This window comes from Cibotium barometz, chromosome 60 (genome assembly GCF_041138505.1).
Source record: "Cibotium barometz isolate CiBa-2024 chromosome 60, ASM4113850v1, whole genome shotgun sequence".
Classification (NCBI taxonomy): Eukaryota; Viridiplantae; Streptophyta; class Polypodiopsida; order Cyatheales; family Cibotiaceae; genus Cibotium; species Cibotium barometz.
In genome coordinates, this window is record NC_141105.1 from 37,868,065 (window position 1) to 37,887,475 (window position 19,411).

The window sequence follows — 19,411 nt, forward strand, 5'->3', positions numbered from 1 at the left end:
ACCAAAGCTTCACAATAGAGAGGCAAGGAAGAGGGATGATGGAAATACAGTAAAATGAACTTAACACCAACATGAGAATACACTAGAATGAAAATACAAAGGAATGGGGGTGTATTTATAGGTGAGGGAGGCCTCCAACCAAGCCCAATTGGGATCTAGAGGCTTTCAGCTTCAGTTTGGTCCCATGGCCAGAGTATTTTGTGGAACAATTTGTGCGCTGTCACTCACAGCCAGAGCCTTTCATGCCTGAGCATTTCACGCCGCCTAAGACTTTCATGCCAAATCCTTTCATGCTTGAGCCTTTTACAGCCGGAATATTTCATGGGAAAATTCTTGCGCTTTCACGGGCCAGACCAGGGGGTAATCACCGATGTTGCAGCCAGCTGAGTCATAGAGACTAGAGGAAGAAGTGGCCATCAAAATCCGTACATTCCAAGAGGCACTAAAGGAAAATATTCTTAGTCAGATAACACAAGAATCACAACAACAACCTACTCCTCCAACAAGCCCTGCCCAACTTATATTTATCGACTTGTCTTCTCTCTCAAGGATTCTAGTCTGGCAGACACACCAATAGAAACAGCTCCAGAACCAGCAACACTCGTACAAGCTGAAGAAACAAGATATGAAGAGGCAGCCACAACCCAAGTACTAGAACCTGAGGCAACCATGGAAGCAAGTAAGCACCAAAGAACTCCAAAACCATCAAGTCCGAGCAAAGTATTTGAGAATTTAAAACTCCACCACACATGTGAAATAGGCGCCTCCTTCATGAGGGGTAATCCCCACTTTGAGGTGTCAAAAATTCATTTTTTTAGTATTTCCTTTGTTGGTCCTTAGTCCACTCTTCATCTTATGTGAGTACTCATTTTTGGGGGGATTTTCTTTATTTCTTTAATTTATCTCCTCCATACATTTGGATGAATCTGATTGGCCTCTCAGAACCTTAATTTAAAATTTTCAAAAAATTTGGACCCTTAGGATAAGGCCTTTTGAACAGATTATAACTTATTTTTAATGCACCTTCTGAAAATCTATTTGAACTTCTGTTTCGGGGGAATTTATTTTAAAAAGAAGAGATATTTTTCCATCCAAAAATATCTAAAATTTAAATAACCTCTCTCGAGAATATTTTCTCTCTCTAAGCCAAAGTATAGGTAGAAACAAGATCTTTTATTATTCTAAAGAGGGAATTGATTACAAGGAAAGATACTGGACATCTTGAGGGGCTGGGGAGGAATCTTACACACTCTCCCACTTGAAAAATGCGAGATGTCCTCATCTCACAAACTGGGGGTAATCTCGCAACAGTTTAGCTTCTTTCTCCCGAGTGGCATCTTCAAAAGGATAGAACCTCCATTTAACCAATAATTCTCTCAGAATTCTATTCCTGAGAACTTTTTCTCGAACATCAAGGATTTCTTCAAGTTGGAGTTCCATCTGCCCTTGGGTTGAAGAAGTTAAGATTTCATCTCATCAAGCACATGATTCGGGGGAATTTATTTTAATAAGAAGAGATATTTTTCCATCCAAAAATATCTAAAATTTGAATAACCTCTCTCGAGAACATTTTCTCTCTCTAAGCCAAAATAGGTAGAAATAAGATCTTTTATTATTCTAAAGAGGGAATTGATTACAAGGGAAGATACTGGACATCTTGAGGGGCTGGGGAGGAATCTTACACACTCTCCCACTTGAAAAATACACGAGATGTCCTCATCTCGCAAATTGGGGGTAATCCCGCAACAGTTCGGCTTCTTTCTCCCAGGTGGAATCTTCAAAAGGATAGAACTTCCATTTAACCAATAATTCTCTTAGAATTCTATTCCTAAGTACTTTTTCTCGAACATCAACAAGGAATTCTTTAGGTTGGAGTTCCATCTTCCCTTGGGTTAAAGAAGTTAAGATTTCATCTCATCAAGCACATGATTCGGGCTTGGTATATACTTTTTAAGAAGGCTGACATGAAATACATTATGTACTTTAAGTTGAGGAGGCAGAAGAAGCTCGTAGGCTAAGTCACCTACTTTCTTTGTAATCAGATATGGTCCACAATAACTGGGATAACTTCTTGTACTTCCCAAGACATAGAGAACTTCTTTTGGGGCATACTCAAATGAAGACCATATCTGCTTCTTCAAATTTTCTGTCTGTCCTCTTCTTATCTGCATACTGCTTCTGTCTATCCTGGGTAGCTTTTATATCTTTGCGAATTGACTACATCTGCTGCTCCATGTCTTCAAGCATCTATCTAGACATCTCGACCCTAATCAATGGGTCGGACCAAGTTAATGGAGTTAAGCAATCTTGTCCATACAGAGCTTTGAAAGGGCTCATCCCAATACTTCGGTGATAACAAGCATTGTAGGCAAACTCGACTAGGTGTGAATAGCTTAGCCACTTCTTGGGTTCCCTACCACACAGCATGACCAAAGTATATCTTTGATTACTTGGTTTACCCTTTCAATTTGACCATCGGTCTCAGGGTGGTAAGCTATGCTGAGATCCAAGAAAGTTCCTACTGCTTCAAAAAAATGCAGTCCAGAATCTTGACGTGAACTTGGGACTCGATCACTTACTATTCTCCTGGGTAGGCCATGCAATCTGAAGATTTCCTTGAGGAACACTCTAGCCACATCTATAGTGTAGGTTTCTTTTACTAGAATTAGATGGGCAACTTTGGTTAGTCTATCAAAACTACCACAAAGATGGAGTTGTAACTTGATTGCACTGAAGGTAATCCAGTAATAAAATCCATACTGATACATTTCCACTTCATCTGGGGGATGTCTAATGGATGTAACTTCCCAAGTATTTTTACTCTCTCGGCCTTGACTTTTTGACAGGTCAGACATTGAGGTACATGATTAAGTACATCTTTTTTTAGACCAGGCCAAAAGAAGCTTTTCTTCACAGACATGTAGGTTTTAATGAAACCTAGATGTCCTGCAATAAGGTTGTCATGGGCTTCATTCAGAATTTGACCCTTAGTTCCCTCATCATTGGGAATGCATAGCCTGGATTATAATACATAATTCCATCATCCAGGCTGTACCCTTGAACTCGGTTCAACTCCTTTGCTTTCCTGCATAAGTAGGGTAGCAATAGGGCCAAAGAATCTATCCTGCATGATCTTCTCTCTTGTTTCAATAATCAAAGGATTTGATACTACAGTAATTGCAAGCAAGGAGGCTTTTCTGCTGAGGGCATCTGCTACCACATTTTCTTTGCCTGGGCGATACTTGATTTCAAAATCAAATTCCTGCAGGATCTACATCCACCTTCTTTGGCGCATGTTGAGATCCTTCTGAGTGAAGATCCACTTTAAGCTCTGATGATCTGTCACATCAAAGTGAATCTTTGACCCAGTAGGAAATGTCTCCACAACTTCAGGGCATATACTACTGAAAGTAGTTCTAGGTCATGGACAGCATAATTTCTCTCATGCGTTCTGAGTTTTCGGGATTCATAGGCCATTGCATGACCTTCCTGCATGAGTGCACCTCCCAGGGCAACCACTCGCATCACTTACTACCTCAAAGGGTAGAGAGAAATCTGGCAACTTTAGAATGGGATTGGTTACCAAGGCAGTCTTCAGCTTATCAAAAGCACTCAGGCACCTAGCAGACCATTGAAATGGGATATTCTTCTTGAGAAGATTAGTCAGGGGGGAAGCTATGAGAGCATACTTTGGTATAAAAATTCTATACCAACCAGTCAATCCCAAGAATCCTCTAACTTCTTTCACTGTCTTTGGTTCAAGCCAATCTATGACTGCTTGGACTTTTGTGGAATCTAGAGAAATTCCATCTTTGGATACCAGAAAGCCCAAGTATTCAACATGGTCGGCAGAGAAAGTGCATTTGCTCTTTTTGCAAAGAGTTGGTGCTTTCTTAGAATCTCAAGAACTTTTCTAACATGAGCTTCATGGTGGTCAGCTGCATTCTTTGAGTAAATCAAAATATCATCAAAGAAAACAAGAACAAAATCATCCAAGTATTCTCTGAGAATGTCCTGCATTAGGTGATTGAATGTAGCTGGGGCATTTGTCAATCCAAACAGCATGACAGTGAATTCATAATGCCCATACCGAGTATTGATGGCTGTCTTCGGGATATCTTGCTCATTAATCCTGATCTGATAATACCCTGATTTGAGATTTATCTTTGTGAAGATCTAGGCTCCACTTAGCCTGTCTAGAAGCTCATCAATTCTGGGGATAGGATAATTATTCTTAACTGTCAAAGCTGATTGAGACCTCTGTAGTCCACACAGAGTATTAGCGTTCCATCTTTCTTTTTCTGAAAGAGAACTGGCGCACCCCAAAACTCCCAAAGGTATAACTCTGAACTGACAGTCAGTTAAATTCCCATCTAGATTGAACTCAATACGATCTGTCTCAAGGTGAGTGAAAAGAATCTTCCCACTGGCCAATTCAACTTGCATAGGTTTCCCTGATTTCTGTTCTAAGACTAGCTTACGCAAGCATCCTAGGGAAATGAAAGAATGAGTACTACCTGAATCAATCAAAAGCTTAAAAGGCTTACCATGATACTCAGCTGGAGTATGGATGACGGAGAATTGGCGATTTGACCCTTGGTTTTTAGTTGCTGCATAAATCTGTTCTCTTTCCTCTTCCACTACTTCTGCCTATTGTGACTGCTCTGGCTGCTGCAGTCTGAGGCTTTGGTTGCCCCAGTTCTGGGAAGGAGTTCTGAGGCTACTCTGGACAAAGGCAGATGGCTGAGCTGCTGGAGTTCTCCTTGGATTGCCCTCATTTTGACAAGATGTGACTGATAGTAGGAAGGGGCTGGTCTCTGCACTCTCAGTCCTTGCCTTCCCTGTCCCCTTGACATGGCAGGAGTCAGGCAATCTTTCAGCTGGTGACCAAAACCCTGACATCCCCAAAACACCGGTTCTCACTTCTGAGCTCATCCCTCTGAATCCTTGAAAGAGGTGGGGCTCCTGAGAAAGTGTTCTATGGGAAGGGTCTTCCTTCACTTCTGAATCTCCCAGTATCCTGATTCTGATTTGGGCCTTACTGTCTCTTTGGGGGAGGAAAGTTTGAAGTATTTCTCAAGGTTGGAATCTTTTAAAGTTAGAGGGTGCAGGCTTTGGTGGGACCTTAACAACAAAGGCTTTGGCTACATACATATACATATACATACATGCACGTACACACACTCACATGTGCGCGCACGTGTGTGTGTGTGTGTATGCATGTATGTATGTATATGCATGCAGACGTGCACATGCGTGCACACGCACACATGCACACACACACACACACACATGTAGCCTTTTCTTTGTAAGGTTATAGTGTAGAGCACATTAATGAGTTCAATCGGGGGTGTTTTAACACAAAGAAAAAAAATGTTATTTTAGCAACACAATGATGTTGTTAGTGGATTTTAGTTGTGATACATTCTCCACACTTCAAGTATCCCTTTAGCTAACTCAAAGGTTTGTCAAAGTTATTAGAAAACATTTTTGCATTTGCGTTCATACCTTGCATCATTCTTTTTTATAAAATTATTCCTTAACTCATTTTAGAAAACTCCTCACAACAATGTAAACAAATTCAAAAGGGCACACAAACACAGTAAATTGAAGAACATAATGTTATCTTATAAAAAATTAAGAGCACAAAGAAAGCATAAATTCTCTCTTTAATAATTAAAATAACAAAGAACTCATTAAAGAAGTCACACCAATGCTTTTTAGCATAATCATAGTACCACACCTAGCTAGTGATATTTTAAAGGTATGGGATTATGCTGATTTTCAATCTTAATATAGGGGTTGATAAAATACTTGAAGTTCTATTCAATTTTGGGCAAAAGAGAATAAAGTGTAAGTCTGCATCTTTCCATATGGCATTTAATGAGTGAGGCTCCATGTGTATTTGAGTCTTTATAGTAGGAAAGGAGAGAAGTAAAGTAAGGGATGTGCTTGGTTAAAGATGATATGAATATTGTTTTCTTATTAGGGATTAAAAAAGTTTCTTTATCATGGATCATGATGTGTATAACATAGGATTTCTCTTACCTTTGGAAGTGCCACATAACAATACCTTTAGAAATCATAAGCACAATATATCATGTAGAAAAAATAAGCATTCAACTTTTTTTACTTAAATAAGGTGAATTAAAAAACCATATTTCCTTTACATAGGGAAATACAAAAGGTTGCCGGCCAGCATAGATCATGATAAGTGATAAATAATTTCTAAAGTATAAAACATTTTCTTGATGGTTTGGAGCTCCTAATGTATTTTATGAAAACACATAACTTTGTCTTCAAAACAAGAAGACATGTTTGTTCATATTGTCAACAAGCAAGAGCAATTATAATCAATAAAAGGAAGAACATATAAATTAATGAGAGTGCATGCACACACATTTTGTGGCATGTAAATCCTTATTCATAAAACATTAAAGAAAAACATGCACATGCATGTGTGTATGTGTGTGCGTGTGTTCATGCACATGTGTATGCATACACATACATTCATGTGTGTGTTTTGATTAACTCCTACTACTTTTCCCCAACTCAACTTGTTACATGATTAGCCTAGCTCTACATGGTTGAAATGAAAATCGACTACTTAAATGGATCATTATTATACTTTACCTTTTTTGTCCTTTAAATTGGGTACTCTATATCTTGAAAAAGAAGTCCCATTGAACCTTTATCAAAAGACTTACTTTTTTGTCAAGATATTAATGTGTCAACTATTATGTGATAAAAAAGGTTTTACATGCTAGGGTGGGCATGTGAGGAGATATGAACACTTTCTCATGAAAAAATAGTATATGAAACATATGTTTCTTCAATTGGGATTACAAACATTATATAAATAGATTGAAAATCAATCACCAAAACTAGTGAAAAAGTTTAACCAAAAGAAGAGATAGATTGAGAGTGATAATCTCTCTATGGAAGGTCCTCCTTTTATCTAAGCGCTCACAAATGGTTTAATAATGAGAGACTAAAGTTGCTTTTGAAGGGAGGATAGGTACCCATCATTTTATTAAAAAAATCTCGTTATGCTCTAGACAATGCAGCATGTAAGAGTGTAGCATGCAAGGTTATGATTTGGAGAGATAAAATAAGGAATTATTTTAACTTTCTACTAATACTTGTACATGAGGATAACTTTTGAAAAAGTTGTTTGACCCCATGATGATAGTGAAAAATAGTCTATTAAGCTCTACACTTCATCCTCAACTCATGGCCCAAAAACAAAGCTAAGTAGCATTAGGACTTGGCTCCTTTTTTGTTATTACTAGATAGAGAGAATCACATGAATTTTCATTGCTCAATAAGTTTTCAATATACATGTGCAATTCCTTGCTAATCGGAATAAACGTTGGATGGCAATATATATTTCCATGATAGAAGGAGGGACTTCAAATAAATTATCTTTTTTTTTGGGTAAAGTCGAATGTGTTGACAAGAAGAATGTGACAATTGATTCTCGTTTCAAGGTAATATTTCCTTCCATAATAACACCTCAAAAAATATAAATAATATTCACTTGTGACATTGACATTATAAATAAGATCATTAAGACCATTTTTTACTTTTCACTCATAAATCACGATGGATGTTAGCATAACCTAAAAACTTAAAAATAATTCATAACCTCAAAATTAATTTGAGCTTACTAGAAAATATATGTCTATGAATTAATTTAGATTAGAAAAATAAAAAAGAAAGCCATGCTTTTTATATTGAATATTAATAGTTAAGTGAATTCATTGTAATAAGCATAAGTATTAGCTCAAATGTATCTAATTACATTATCTCTTATTGTTACTATCTACCTAAAGTTTAATTTCATTATGATAAACACAAGTATCAGCTTCAAATGTATCTAATTACATTGTCTCTTATTGTTCCTATCTACCTAAGGTTCAATTTCATTGCACAAAACTAGTCTCTATCTTATACTTAATGTTACTTATTAAAATGAGGAAAATTTTATTGAAAATATTATACTGTCATGGGTTTATTTCTTGATGTGCATTTCTAATGGATTGGTGGCTATTAGAAAGGGAATTGGCTCAATATAATAAAGAAAATTGCAAGGGGAATGACTCATTATAACCCACTAGCTATTTGCAAACAAGTAGCCAATGGATTGGCCTAATATAATAAAGAAAATTGCACGGGGGGGATAACTTATATCCCACTGGCTACTTCAAACAAGTCATAAAAAATATCCCCCCTTTTAATGATCACTTGATTATGAAAAAATATTGGGATGAAATGTAAGTAGGATTGAAGTACAAAAGGACACAACCAAAATGTGCGCAAGAGTGAATCTAGGTGCAAGGAAACCTATGGTGTCTGTACGCGATTAATCACAAGACACCCAAGACTACACCTTTTATATTTGTCAAGTACCTTCAAATTAACTTAGTATTTTTATAGCCACTAGTGCTAGGCAATCCATCATCCATTTCCTCCCCACATTGACTCAATGTATGTAGAGATAGTAGGGCATTTACCTCTAAGAACATGTGTATGGAGGGTAATGTAAAATAGGTCTATATACATGCATTTTTTGTATATTTCTACATATGGATATAGTTTTTAACATGATACTCAAAATAAAATACATTAGTAGCTAATAGATGATAAACCAATTTTAGATTTTTTTAAAATTAAGTAATGATATTAAAATAATAGGTCACCTATATAAATAGGTGATGTCATGCATTTTTCAATGAAACCCTGAAGCTTAAATTTGAAGGCTAAAGTATCTTTAAAGTGTGGTTCTCTCACAAAATAAGGGCACATCTTTGAAAAAGAAAGTAATACATGTTTTCTAAATTATTGTAGAAAGGGCCTTTTTCTTCCACAATTGGTTCTAAATTTTAGTGAATGGTTGCTAAACTTTAAAAATAAAACCATGATCGCAAGTCATGACTAGTAATGACGAGGATGTGGGCACATGTGAAATCACTTACATTTAGGTCCATCAAATCAGAATGAGTTGATAAAACTTTGAGGACCACAACATGCCTTAAATTTACAACCTAAGGCTAAGTTTCATAAAAAGAGTTTTGCAATTTTGAGAATTACAAGTGGGCATGAGCTTTCAACGTCACTTAAAATGTAAACCTCTTTTATTTTTGGGATGTATTTTTACTTTATATTATATACACAAGTGAACCCTTAGGAATGTCTTATACCATAGATTATGGTGCTAAAAAACAACTTGGGTATCCATCTCACAAACAACACAAGGGCCACATACTAGCTAACACCATGACACAAAAAGACCGCCCAATATAATAAGGATGTTATTCATCATAACTTCCTTAATTCTTTCTCTTGCCCTTATAAAGGAGCATATTTCTATGAAAGACTCTTCTAAAAGCCCTTCCTGTCCATAAAAAAGACCTTCATAGCACCATTCTTGTCAATTAGCTTAGCCAGGATCCTAAACTTCCAAAGGAATTTGTCAAAATGGATTGTGATCTTGGAGGTCATAGCCTTCCTTATATGAGACTCCCAAGAGGTATCCTCCTATATAGAACCCTCTAGAGAGTCTACACATGTATCCATCACATTATGTTTTTCATCTTCATGTGACTCCGTCACAACTCACAACTTCTTGCTTTGGAAGTGGATCTTCCCTGTCACTTGATGCATAGCTTCTTTGAGTATTATCTTCATTGATGCATCATATATCATCATAACCACCATCTCTCACAAAGACCCATTGCCCGATGTTGTAGTTTGTTGTGGAGACATCCTTTGATCATGGGAAGGCAAACCAATGACCCGCCGACCCTCTTATGTGTTCACCCTTCTCCACATTTTACTTTCTAATTGGCTTCCACTCATCCTTATTTTCCTTGGAGGAGGAACTTGGTAAAACCTTTTCCTTTTTCATATTTATCGTGTTTGTCTTCTTGACTTCCTTTTTCATCAGACTATTTTTGCATTTATAGCAAGCATTGGGGAAAGAGGTGAAATACGGTACCAATCTCCCAACCCTTGTTGAGGTCCACAATTCCAGAATCTATTGCTCCATACTCCATAGCATGCACACTTTCACATCATGTCCCATGCTCAAATATTGCTACCTTGGGAACAAATAACGCCCTACCAAGAGCTGCTGTAATTTTGTGAATATGATTTCTGAACACTGACAAAGCTTTGACTCTCACCCACACCAATAAAAATGAGAGAAGTTCCTCCCTTGGGTTCAAGTAGGGTTGAAGTGGAGGGTACCATGGCATGGAAAAATCAAATAACTTACTTTTCGAGTAGCCACCTTTGCACACCAAGTCATAGATTGTATCCTTGGCATCACATATGGCCAAATACAATCCCTTTCTCCAAGGCCTACAAATCTATCAAAGAGCTAGTAAATCCAAGAGTTCTCACAACCCATGATCTTAAGGAAGTTTTTGACATGGGCTTTACCACCATGAAATACAATAGAACACCTAGCTCCATGTGTTCCTCTAGGTTGTTAAGAGCCTTATCAACCTTAAATTTTAGGTTCATAGATTTACCCAAAGGTTGTCACTTGCAACTTCCCCCCCCCCCCCCCCCCCAGCATTGCCTTTGTTTTCGATAGGGAATTTTTTTCATCCTTTATATCTTTAAAAATAGAAGCCTTAGGTAACTTGGAAGATAAGTAGCATGCATTTCCATCGATCCCCTTTTTCTATGTGCCTTAGGCAACTTGGAAGATAAGCAGCATGCACTGCCACCATCGATCTCCTTTTGCTAGGGGCGTTAACTCTAGTCATAGAGGAAAATTCAAAGGTTTCCCATAAATTCTTCACCAGTTGCAACCTGAGACTCAAATACCTTACTTAGACCCTTGGCCTCCATGTTTACATCATCCATACCCTCTTCCTCACTCTCTAGTGCTGCCCATCTTTTTGGGGCAGCCCCTCCATAACATCGCAAGTCCCAATCATGTTTTTTCAAGGGTTAAAGCATCCACCAGTTTTGTGGCCCTATTGGTGTCTCCACTCCTAAGCAAGGCCCTCACCCCTACATGTACATTTCTTCTTTTAATATCGTGCTCATTTATCATGAACTATATCATACATACATAGGTCATTTTGGACATGAAAGTTTAAAATGCATATATTCAAAAGTCACACATGTATGTACTTTTTTTAAAACTCCCTCCATGTGCACATGTTTGTGCATGTGTATTTGGCCGTGCATGTGCAAGTGCAAGCCTCACACAACAGCCGCATCTCCATGTTCTAAAGAAAACCATATCGCCCCCTACATCTTTCCATTTTGCTTGATCATATTGTCAGTTACCACATCAACACAAGTTGCTTTTATCAGTTGTCTTCACCAACAATGTGTATATTGACATGGACACACTTCCTTGCTTGATGTGGACTTTGTATCCATTGTGTGAGATGCCACCTTTCAACATCCGGCATAATTGTAAAACCTAGGGACCAAACATGATTGAAAAAAAGCCTCCCTTTGCCCTTGGGCTCAGCCTCATGGTGTTTTACAAAGGAGCTAAACAATCTGCATTTCAAATCCTCAAGTGTGCCCCTTGAATATTAAAGTAGAATATCTTAATGAAGATTTCAACATTGTCACAAAATAACAGATCACCTTTCAAAAGTGAGGTTGCTTGGCACACTAGAAAAATTTAAGCACAAAATGGCTTTACATTAAAGAGTGAATTACCAACCATATTTCGTAGTTATTAAAGTAGTTGCCAATGGACTCTCACACACAACACTATGGATAAATCTACTATATAGTAGTTTAAAAAAACCAATTGAGTATAACACGAGTCAAGATTAAAGGTCAAACGTAACCCCCTACTTGTCCAAAGGGGAGATCTCAAACACCCATCCTTGACATGTGGGGGGGATTTCTTTCCCACTCATCGTCTCTACTGGGCAGGGTAGATGTCTTAAAAGACCCTAAGATTTGAAGTTGGGATAGTGGATGTAGCTACTGCATAAGGGTTGAGGCACTCGAGTAGTTGCTAAAAAATGTTGCACCCACGTCATCCACTTCATCTTCCTCATTGACTTCGAAAATAGGCTTTGGGAAGCTTTTTTCCATGAAAGATCAATGTCTTGGTTGCTCATATGGGAGGCTAGCAGTGGGTGAGCAATTGGCTTGCCATTGTAGAATGCCTTGCCTCTTATAATCGATGTGGTGCTCTCTACGAGTCTTGATGTCAATGCCTTTTGAAACTCTCAAAAGCACAATAGAGTTGGTGATGGGTCATGTGGATGTTTACCTTCGATCTGGGACCATGAGGTTTGTCATTCGGGTCCACCATTGTGTGGGTTGCGGAGGCAAAAGACCAACACATTTTGCCATCTTGGCAAGATAAACCAGGGATCAAATTCAGCAAGGGAATTCATTAAAGAAAATCAAGTGTAAATGAATTCACCAATTGCTCACTAATGGGTAGGTATAAATTGCCCAACCTTGAGTAGACTCTTTCTTGAAAAATGGTTACCTTTGTTGTTCCAACAACACAACTGTCACACTAGCTCAATCTACCCCCATTTGATATGGTAGTATATGCACCACATGTGCATCATCTAGCAATCTATACCTAAGGTTTCCATAAACTTTGTAGCCTAGCATATTTGGTGGGCACAATGGAACAAAGCCATCTAAGGCACAACCACCTCACCAGTGAACCTCACAGAGTATGTAGCAACATTGGATAACCTTAACCTTCTATAGCACTTGGAGTCCAAATTGTGGGGGGGAAGGGGGTGCCACGAAGAATCATGATGCTTTTGAAACTCAAATGGGATATAATTTACACATTTAGTTTTTTGGTACATATGGTAATGTAATATTTAGAGAGTTTACAAAGGCTATGTTAATGTATCGTGGGCTTGAGATTTTTTTACATAGTAAATGTAGGCCGGAGGGATTAGAGGTTTAGCATTGGTGTAGTGATATACATTTTCAAGATTTTGAGGTACCTAGTTTGATGAGGTACTTGGAGATTTTGGTACTAAGCAATGTAAAGGAGCGTTGGATGGAGAAGTCACGAGGAGGCATTTTTCATTATTTATGTGCATTTTTCATTTATTTATGTGCATTTTTTGATAGGGGTTTTAAGATTTGGCACATGTTTAATGGCCAAAAGGGACATGAAGGTGATAATATTACTCGCTAGTAATGAAGAATTTACAATGATGTGAAGCTCTTACGGATTTACTTGGTGTTGTCTTCTCACGCCCTCTCTCTTTCAGTAAGGAAGTACTAAGGGATGAGGTGAGCAACAGTTTAGAGAGAAAGAGAGAGAGTGTGTGTGTGAGAGAGAGAGAAAAAGAGAGAGACTAGAGAGAGAGAGAGAGAGGCTCTCGCGCCCTTTCTCTTTCAGTAACGAAGTACTAAGGGATGAGGTGAGCAACAGTCCAGAGAGAGGGAGAGAGAGAGAGAGTGTGTGTGAGAGAGAGAGAGAGAGAGGGGGGTGTCAAACACCTTAATCTCCTTTTCCATGTGGCGAACTTGCCCACCAGTACGCACTCCGGACATGGGCCTTTCATCTTGGTTATCGACATGGCTCACCACCATCATCAACAAGGCTCGCTATGTTGATTTTGCAACAACCGCCACCCGATCGGGATCCCCCACTCAAGCTTGTCCTCTTACAATTAGCTTGTAAGCTAATTACAAGCAGACATCTCTGCACACACATCTATGGTTCACTATATACTACGGTAACTGGTCCATCTAATAGCACTTTCTCCCTTCTCTCTACTTTGGGTTGGCCTTGCACAAGCCTGCAGTAAAACTCTCTCTCTCTCTCTCTCTCTGGTTGGCCTTGCGCAAAGGCCAGCAGTAAAACACACTCTCTCTCTCAAGTTCTCGCTATCACGCGTGGGTCACAGGGTTGGCGTATTTGTACTGAGGTTTATCTAGTAGTAACGTACAGTCTCTCTTCTCAGACGTCGTTGGCGGATGGCCACTGGCCAGCTTGCACTCGTGTAGTAGTGACTAAGATGTAATACCACGCACAGATTCTCTCTCTTCGCATTATCTCTGCCCAGGTTTAGTGACTGTTCTTTCTCACTCACTCTCTCACACACATACACACACAGTGGTAAAAGGACACTTTTTTAACCACAAGTGGAGAGAGAGAGAGTGTTAACATTTCTAGGTCGTGCAGTTGTGACTCGTGAGCCCTTCTCTCTCTCACTCTCTCTCTCTCACACATACACACAAAAAGTGTTTAAAGGCGTTTTTACTACAAGTGCAGACACACACACACACACACACTCACACACACTCACACACACAAAAAGAGAGATGGAACATTTCTATGTATGTGCAGTAACCAGTTGTGCTCTCTTAGGTGATATGCAGTGTCAGTGGGCCAGCTGCAAATTACCTGGCTTACCATCCAATCCTGCCTTTTCTCACAACCCACGCGCTGCTTGTACCCCTACCAGCATCCATTTTCCAGCACATCCTTGACACGTTTGCCTCTCTCACTCTCACTCTGTGTGTGTGTGTGTGTGTTGTGTCTGTAACCTTTTGCATGGTGATCCATCACTCTCTCCAGTCGATCAGTTCCTTAACACCCTCACTCCAACAGCAATAACAGTTTTAAGTCCAAACTAGCCTTAACAAATCTTCACATCTCGCCCAGCTATAAACCACAACCTAATTGCAGAAGCTTTTCCAACACACTGTACTACTAATCCAAAAAAATTGAAATCTTCGATGCCTTGCTGTCCAGCTTGATAGCCTCCATCTCAACTCCCTTACTCCAGTGTAATTAGGAGCAGCAGCTGCAGGCACTCTCAAAATCTTTCACCTTTCACTTATTCTCGTGTAACCTATCCACTCTCCAAGCTTCTAGCAACATAAGGTGGTGCCCCCAGCCTCTCACCTACAATATTGCATGCATTTCTGCCTCCAATTTTGCATGCATTCTAGCTCCATTATTCTTAGATTCATGGACACTAAGAGTATTGACTTCTTCTACCTTAAAATCTTCATGATATTGGCTTCTATTTCTGTATGCAAAGGATCACCACCTCGTATCCATCTAATGCTAGAAAGGAAGCTGCAATATGGGAGCAATCATGCTGATATGGAAGCCTTGCTGCAGTTCAAGCAGCAACTGAAGCCGGACCAATCAAAGGGAGTATTATCAACATGGACAGAAAACCCTGATGGAGATCCATGCTCCTGGTATGGGATAACCTGCACATCATCAAAGAGGGTGGTGAAATTGGAGCTCAGAAATGCAAGCCTTCAAGGGAACCTCATGCTACCCTCTCTCTTGCAATCACTGGACATGCTGAAGCTTCTTGATCTATCAGGTAATTTTCTGCATGGGAACCTCAGCTTAGGCCCAAGCTGTGCCAGCCTCCAAACCCTCACCCTTGCCAACAACTACATTGATGGAATAATCCCCCCTGACTTGCTCCTCACATGTGGCAGCATACAAGAACTAGATCTCTCTTACAATTACATCAAAGGTACCATCCCACAGACCTTTTTCCTTAAATGTGGTAGCCTCCAGATCCTTGATCTCTCCCACAACCGCTTGAATGGAAATTTGCCTTATGGGATAGGCCAGTGTTCATATCTCCGGGAGCTACATCTCTCTTCTAACTACCTTGTAGGTGAGTTGCCCCATGACCTGATCACAGACTGTAGCAATGCATGCAGTAACATAGCATCGGAGCCCAGTTTGCAAGTCCTAGACCTCTCCTTCAACAATCTCTCAGGACCCATCTCTGATGTCATCTTTAGCAAATGTGGGAGCATGATATCTATTGACCTCTCCTCTAATGCTTTCTCTGGAGAGATCCCTCCCATAGAGAGCTGCAGCACTCTCCAACAGCTCAATTTCTCTCACAACAAGATTGGAGGCAGAATACCAGCATCATTAGGTGGCTTAACCAGTATTAAAATCCTGGACTTCTCTAACAACCAACTTGTTGGACCTATCCCAGACGAGCTCGGATCCACATGTTCTACAATAATGCATGTGGATCTCTCCATGAACAACATCTCTGGCACCATACCATCTTCTTTGAGCTTATGCGATTCCCTTCAGTATCTAAACTTGGCCAACAACAACCTGTCTGGCAGCTTTCCTAGTGATATTGTGATTCATTTGAAGAGCTTGGAGAGCTTGCTTCTTGCTTTCAACCAATTCACTGGACCTCTGCCAATTGCAGTCACAAACTGCCACCGTTTGAAGGTTCTAGACATGGGGTCTAATAAGCTTAGTGGGCTTATCCCTTCAGAGATTTGCCCTCCCTCGTTTTCCTTGGAGAAACTGATCGTGCCCAACAATGGTTTTCGGGGAGAAGTCCCTCCTGCTCTTGCCAACTGCAGCCAGCTCATGGCGCTGGACCTCAGTTTCAACTATCTAGAAGGGTCTATACCACCAGAACTGGGTCTTTTATCAAACCTGGAGAGCTTGTCAATGTGGTATAATGGGTTCACAGGAGAGATTCCCAAAGAGATAGGACATATGTCCAAACTTAGAACACTAATCCTCAATAACAACATGTTATCTGGGGCCATACCACTTGAGCTCTCAAACTGCACTGCAATGGAATGGCTCTCTCTTTCTAACAACAAACTTACTGGGAACATCCCAACCTTCATTGGTAGCATGCAGCAGCTAACTCTACTTGAACTGGGCAACAATAGCCTCTCAGGTAACATCCCTCTTGAGATTGCAAATGCTAGCAAGTTTTTGTGGGTTGATCTTAACAGCAACTATTTGAGCGGCCCTATACCGCCCGGGCTTGGGCGCCATCCGAATGGTCCCGTGGCTCGCCTCCGCGGTGTTGTGTTTGCATTCATAAGACATTTGGGCAATGATTGCAGAGGCATGGGTAGCTTGTTGGAGTTTGCAAGCATCACGCAAGAGGCACTGACCGCAACCCCTTTGAGAACTTCATGTATATCATCAAGGCTGTATGTGGGAGACAGTTTGAACGATGACCCAGATCTCAGCAGTATACAATTTCTAGACCTTTCTTACAACAGATTAGAGGGCAACATACCAGAGGACATGGGTTATCTCACTGCATTGCAGATGCTAAGTCTGGGGCATAATCAGCTAGTTGGTGCCATTCCGGCTACTTTTAGCCATCTCAGAAGCATTGGAGTCCTAGATCTTTCTCACAACAAGCTTGAAGGCGGCATTTCGCCACTTGCCAACTGCAGCTTCCTTGTGCAAATTGATGTTTCTAACAACCATTTTTCGGGCCCGATCCCTTCTACAGGCCAACTTAGCACTGCTCCTGAAGCAGGCTTTGGTAACAATTCAGGCCTATGTGGTGAGCCCTTGCCACCATGTGGCTCATCAACAGGCAATATTGCATCAGAGGACTGCACCCATGGCGCATGTACCAAACATAACCGGCTGGTGGCTTTGCCGTGGGCGAACAGCATTGTGCTGGGGATCCTCATCTCGGTTGCATTTATTTGCATGCTTATTGTATGGGGCATTTTGATGAGGGCCAAGGGAAAACAGAAGGACACAGACAACATGCTGACCAATCTTCAATTGACATCCTGCCATGGAAACAGCAGCTGGAACTTGGGAGGAGAGAGGGAGCCCCTGAGCATCAATGTGGCCACTTTTGAGAGGCCTCTGAGAAAGCTCACATTTGCACAGCTTATTGAGGCTACCAATGGGTTCAGCCAGGAGAGCCTTGTTGGGATAGGTGGGTTTGGTGAGGTGTACAAGGCTGAGCTCAAAGACGGGTCGGTCGTTGCCATCAAGAAGCTCTTGCAATTCAGCTCCCAAGGGGATAGAGAATTCACAGCAGAGATGGAGACTCTAGGCAAGATCAAGCATAGAAATTTGGTGCCCTTGTTGGGTTATTGCAAGGTGGGTGAAGAGAGGCTTCTAGTATATGAGTACATGCATGGGGGCAGCTTAGATGACATGCTACATGGAGATGAGGACAAGAAAGAGAAGCTCACATGGAATTTGAGAAAGCGAATTGCGTGCGGGGCGGCAAGGGGACTATCATTTCTACATCACAATTGCATACCTCACATAATCCACAGGGACATGAAGTCAAGCAATGTGCTGCTTGACAAAAACCTTGAAGCTAGAGTGTCAGATTTTGGCATGGCAAGGTTGATTAGTGCATTAGACACTCATTTGAGTGTGACTACATTAGCAGGGACACCAGGCTATGTGCCACCAGAATATTATCAGAGCTTTAGGTGTACTATGAAGGGGGATATATACTCATTCGGGGTGATTTTGCTAGAGCTTCTCACTAGCAAGAGGCCTACTGACAAGGAGTTTTTTGAAGATACCAATTTGGTGGGCTGGGTGAGGCAGCTTGTGAATGAGAAGAGGTCTTTAGAGGTGCTCGATCCCGGGCTTAGAGGCAATGCTGGTGATCAGTATGAGATGCTCCGATACCTTGAGATTGCTTGTAATTGTGTACAAGACCAGCCATCCAAGAGGCCCTCAATGCTAAATATAGTATCCAAGCTCAAGGAGTTGCAGGTGCATGAAGGAGGCCACTAAACACACTCATTGTTTGAGCTTGCCCAAGCTGCAAGGCCCAAGATCAAAGGTCATGTTGGTGCTATTATGGTGGTTGTTAATGCTATAATTGACTCATTTATCATGTAAAATACTATTTTCCCATGGGATGGCCATGGCTCCCAAGGGGTAACTTTGCCAAATTATTTTCAAGCTAACATTCTCCATGGCAAATGCAAAGGTTGTAGGCCTTGCAAGTGCTTGACATAAGAGGTTATAACTTGCCAGATATTTGTGTGAATAGGTGGTTGTAAGCCTTACAATTACTTGATGTATCGTGCCCAACTTGTATGAGCAACATTGAAAGCAAAGATCAAGGTTGTAAGACTCCTAGCAAAAATTTGCTTGCCAGTTGCATGGGCTGATTTTTGGCAACTTCACAAGCTATGCAGCTATTGTTTACACAAATTATTGTTAAGTGATATTTGGCACCTTTTCCCAAACTGGACTCAATTTCCAAATATCAAGGTAGTATGTTTCATTCAATGTGCAATTGGCCCAAGGGAAGAGATAATGGAAGTACAACATAAGAAAATATTACTTTTATGCGGACAATTCATTAATGTATTTCTCGTTGGATCAGTGTACTTAATGTCGGTACTGTGCATGTGAACATTTTGACCCTCTCGGGATTACAAGAAGAAAACAGCTAATCTTTCTGTAGGGACCAAGGGGATGGGGAAGTATAGTATGAACTTATGAAGGCGTAGAATGAAGGGACTCTATGTGGTACAAGCATTGTACACCACTAAAAATGGTGTGCTTTTACTCACTTTAATACCAAACACCTAGACCATTCTATTGCAACATTGAAATGAAAATAACATGCTACTACACCATTGCTAGAATTTGAAGGTTGGGTACCCTTCA

General features: G+C 40.3%; 1 protein-coding gene across 1 annotated transcript; it reads left to right on the top strand.

The window, feature by feature from the left end:
- The first annotated feature begins 14,448 nt into the window (after positions 1–14,448).
- On the top strand, positions 14,449–18,984 carry LOC147605322 (uncharacterized). Its single transcript, XM_086794273.1, has one exon. It carries the CDS (start codon positions 14,903–14,905, stop codon positions 18,521–18,523), a length of 3,621 nt encoding a protein of 1,206 aa, XP_086650399.1. The 5' UTR covers positions 14,449–14,902; the 3' UTR covers positions 18,524–18,984.
- The last annotated feature ends 427 nt before the right edge of the window (positions 18,985–19,411 follow it).

Excerpts from the sequence above, each read along its gene's own strand:
- LOC147605322 (XM_086794273.1), top strand. The coding sequence starts at position 14,903 with ATGCATTTCTGCCTCCAATTTTGCATGCATTCTAGCTCCATTATTCTT.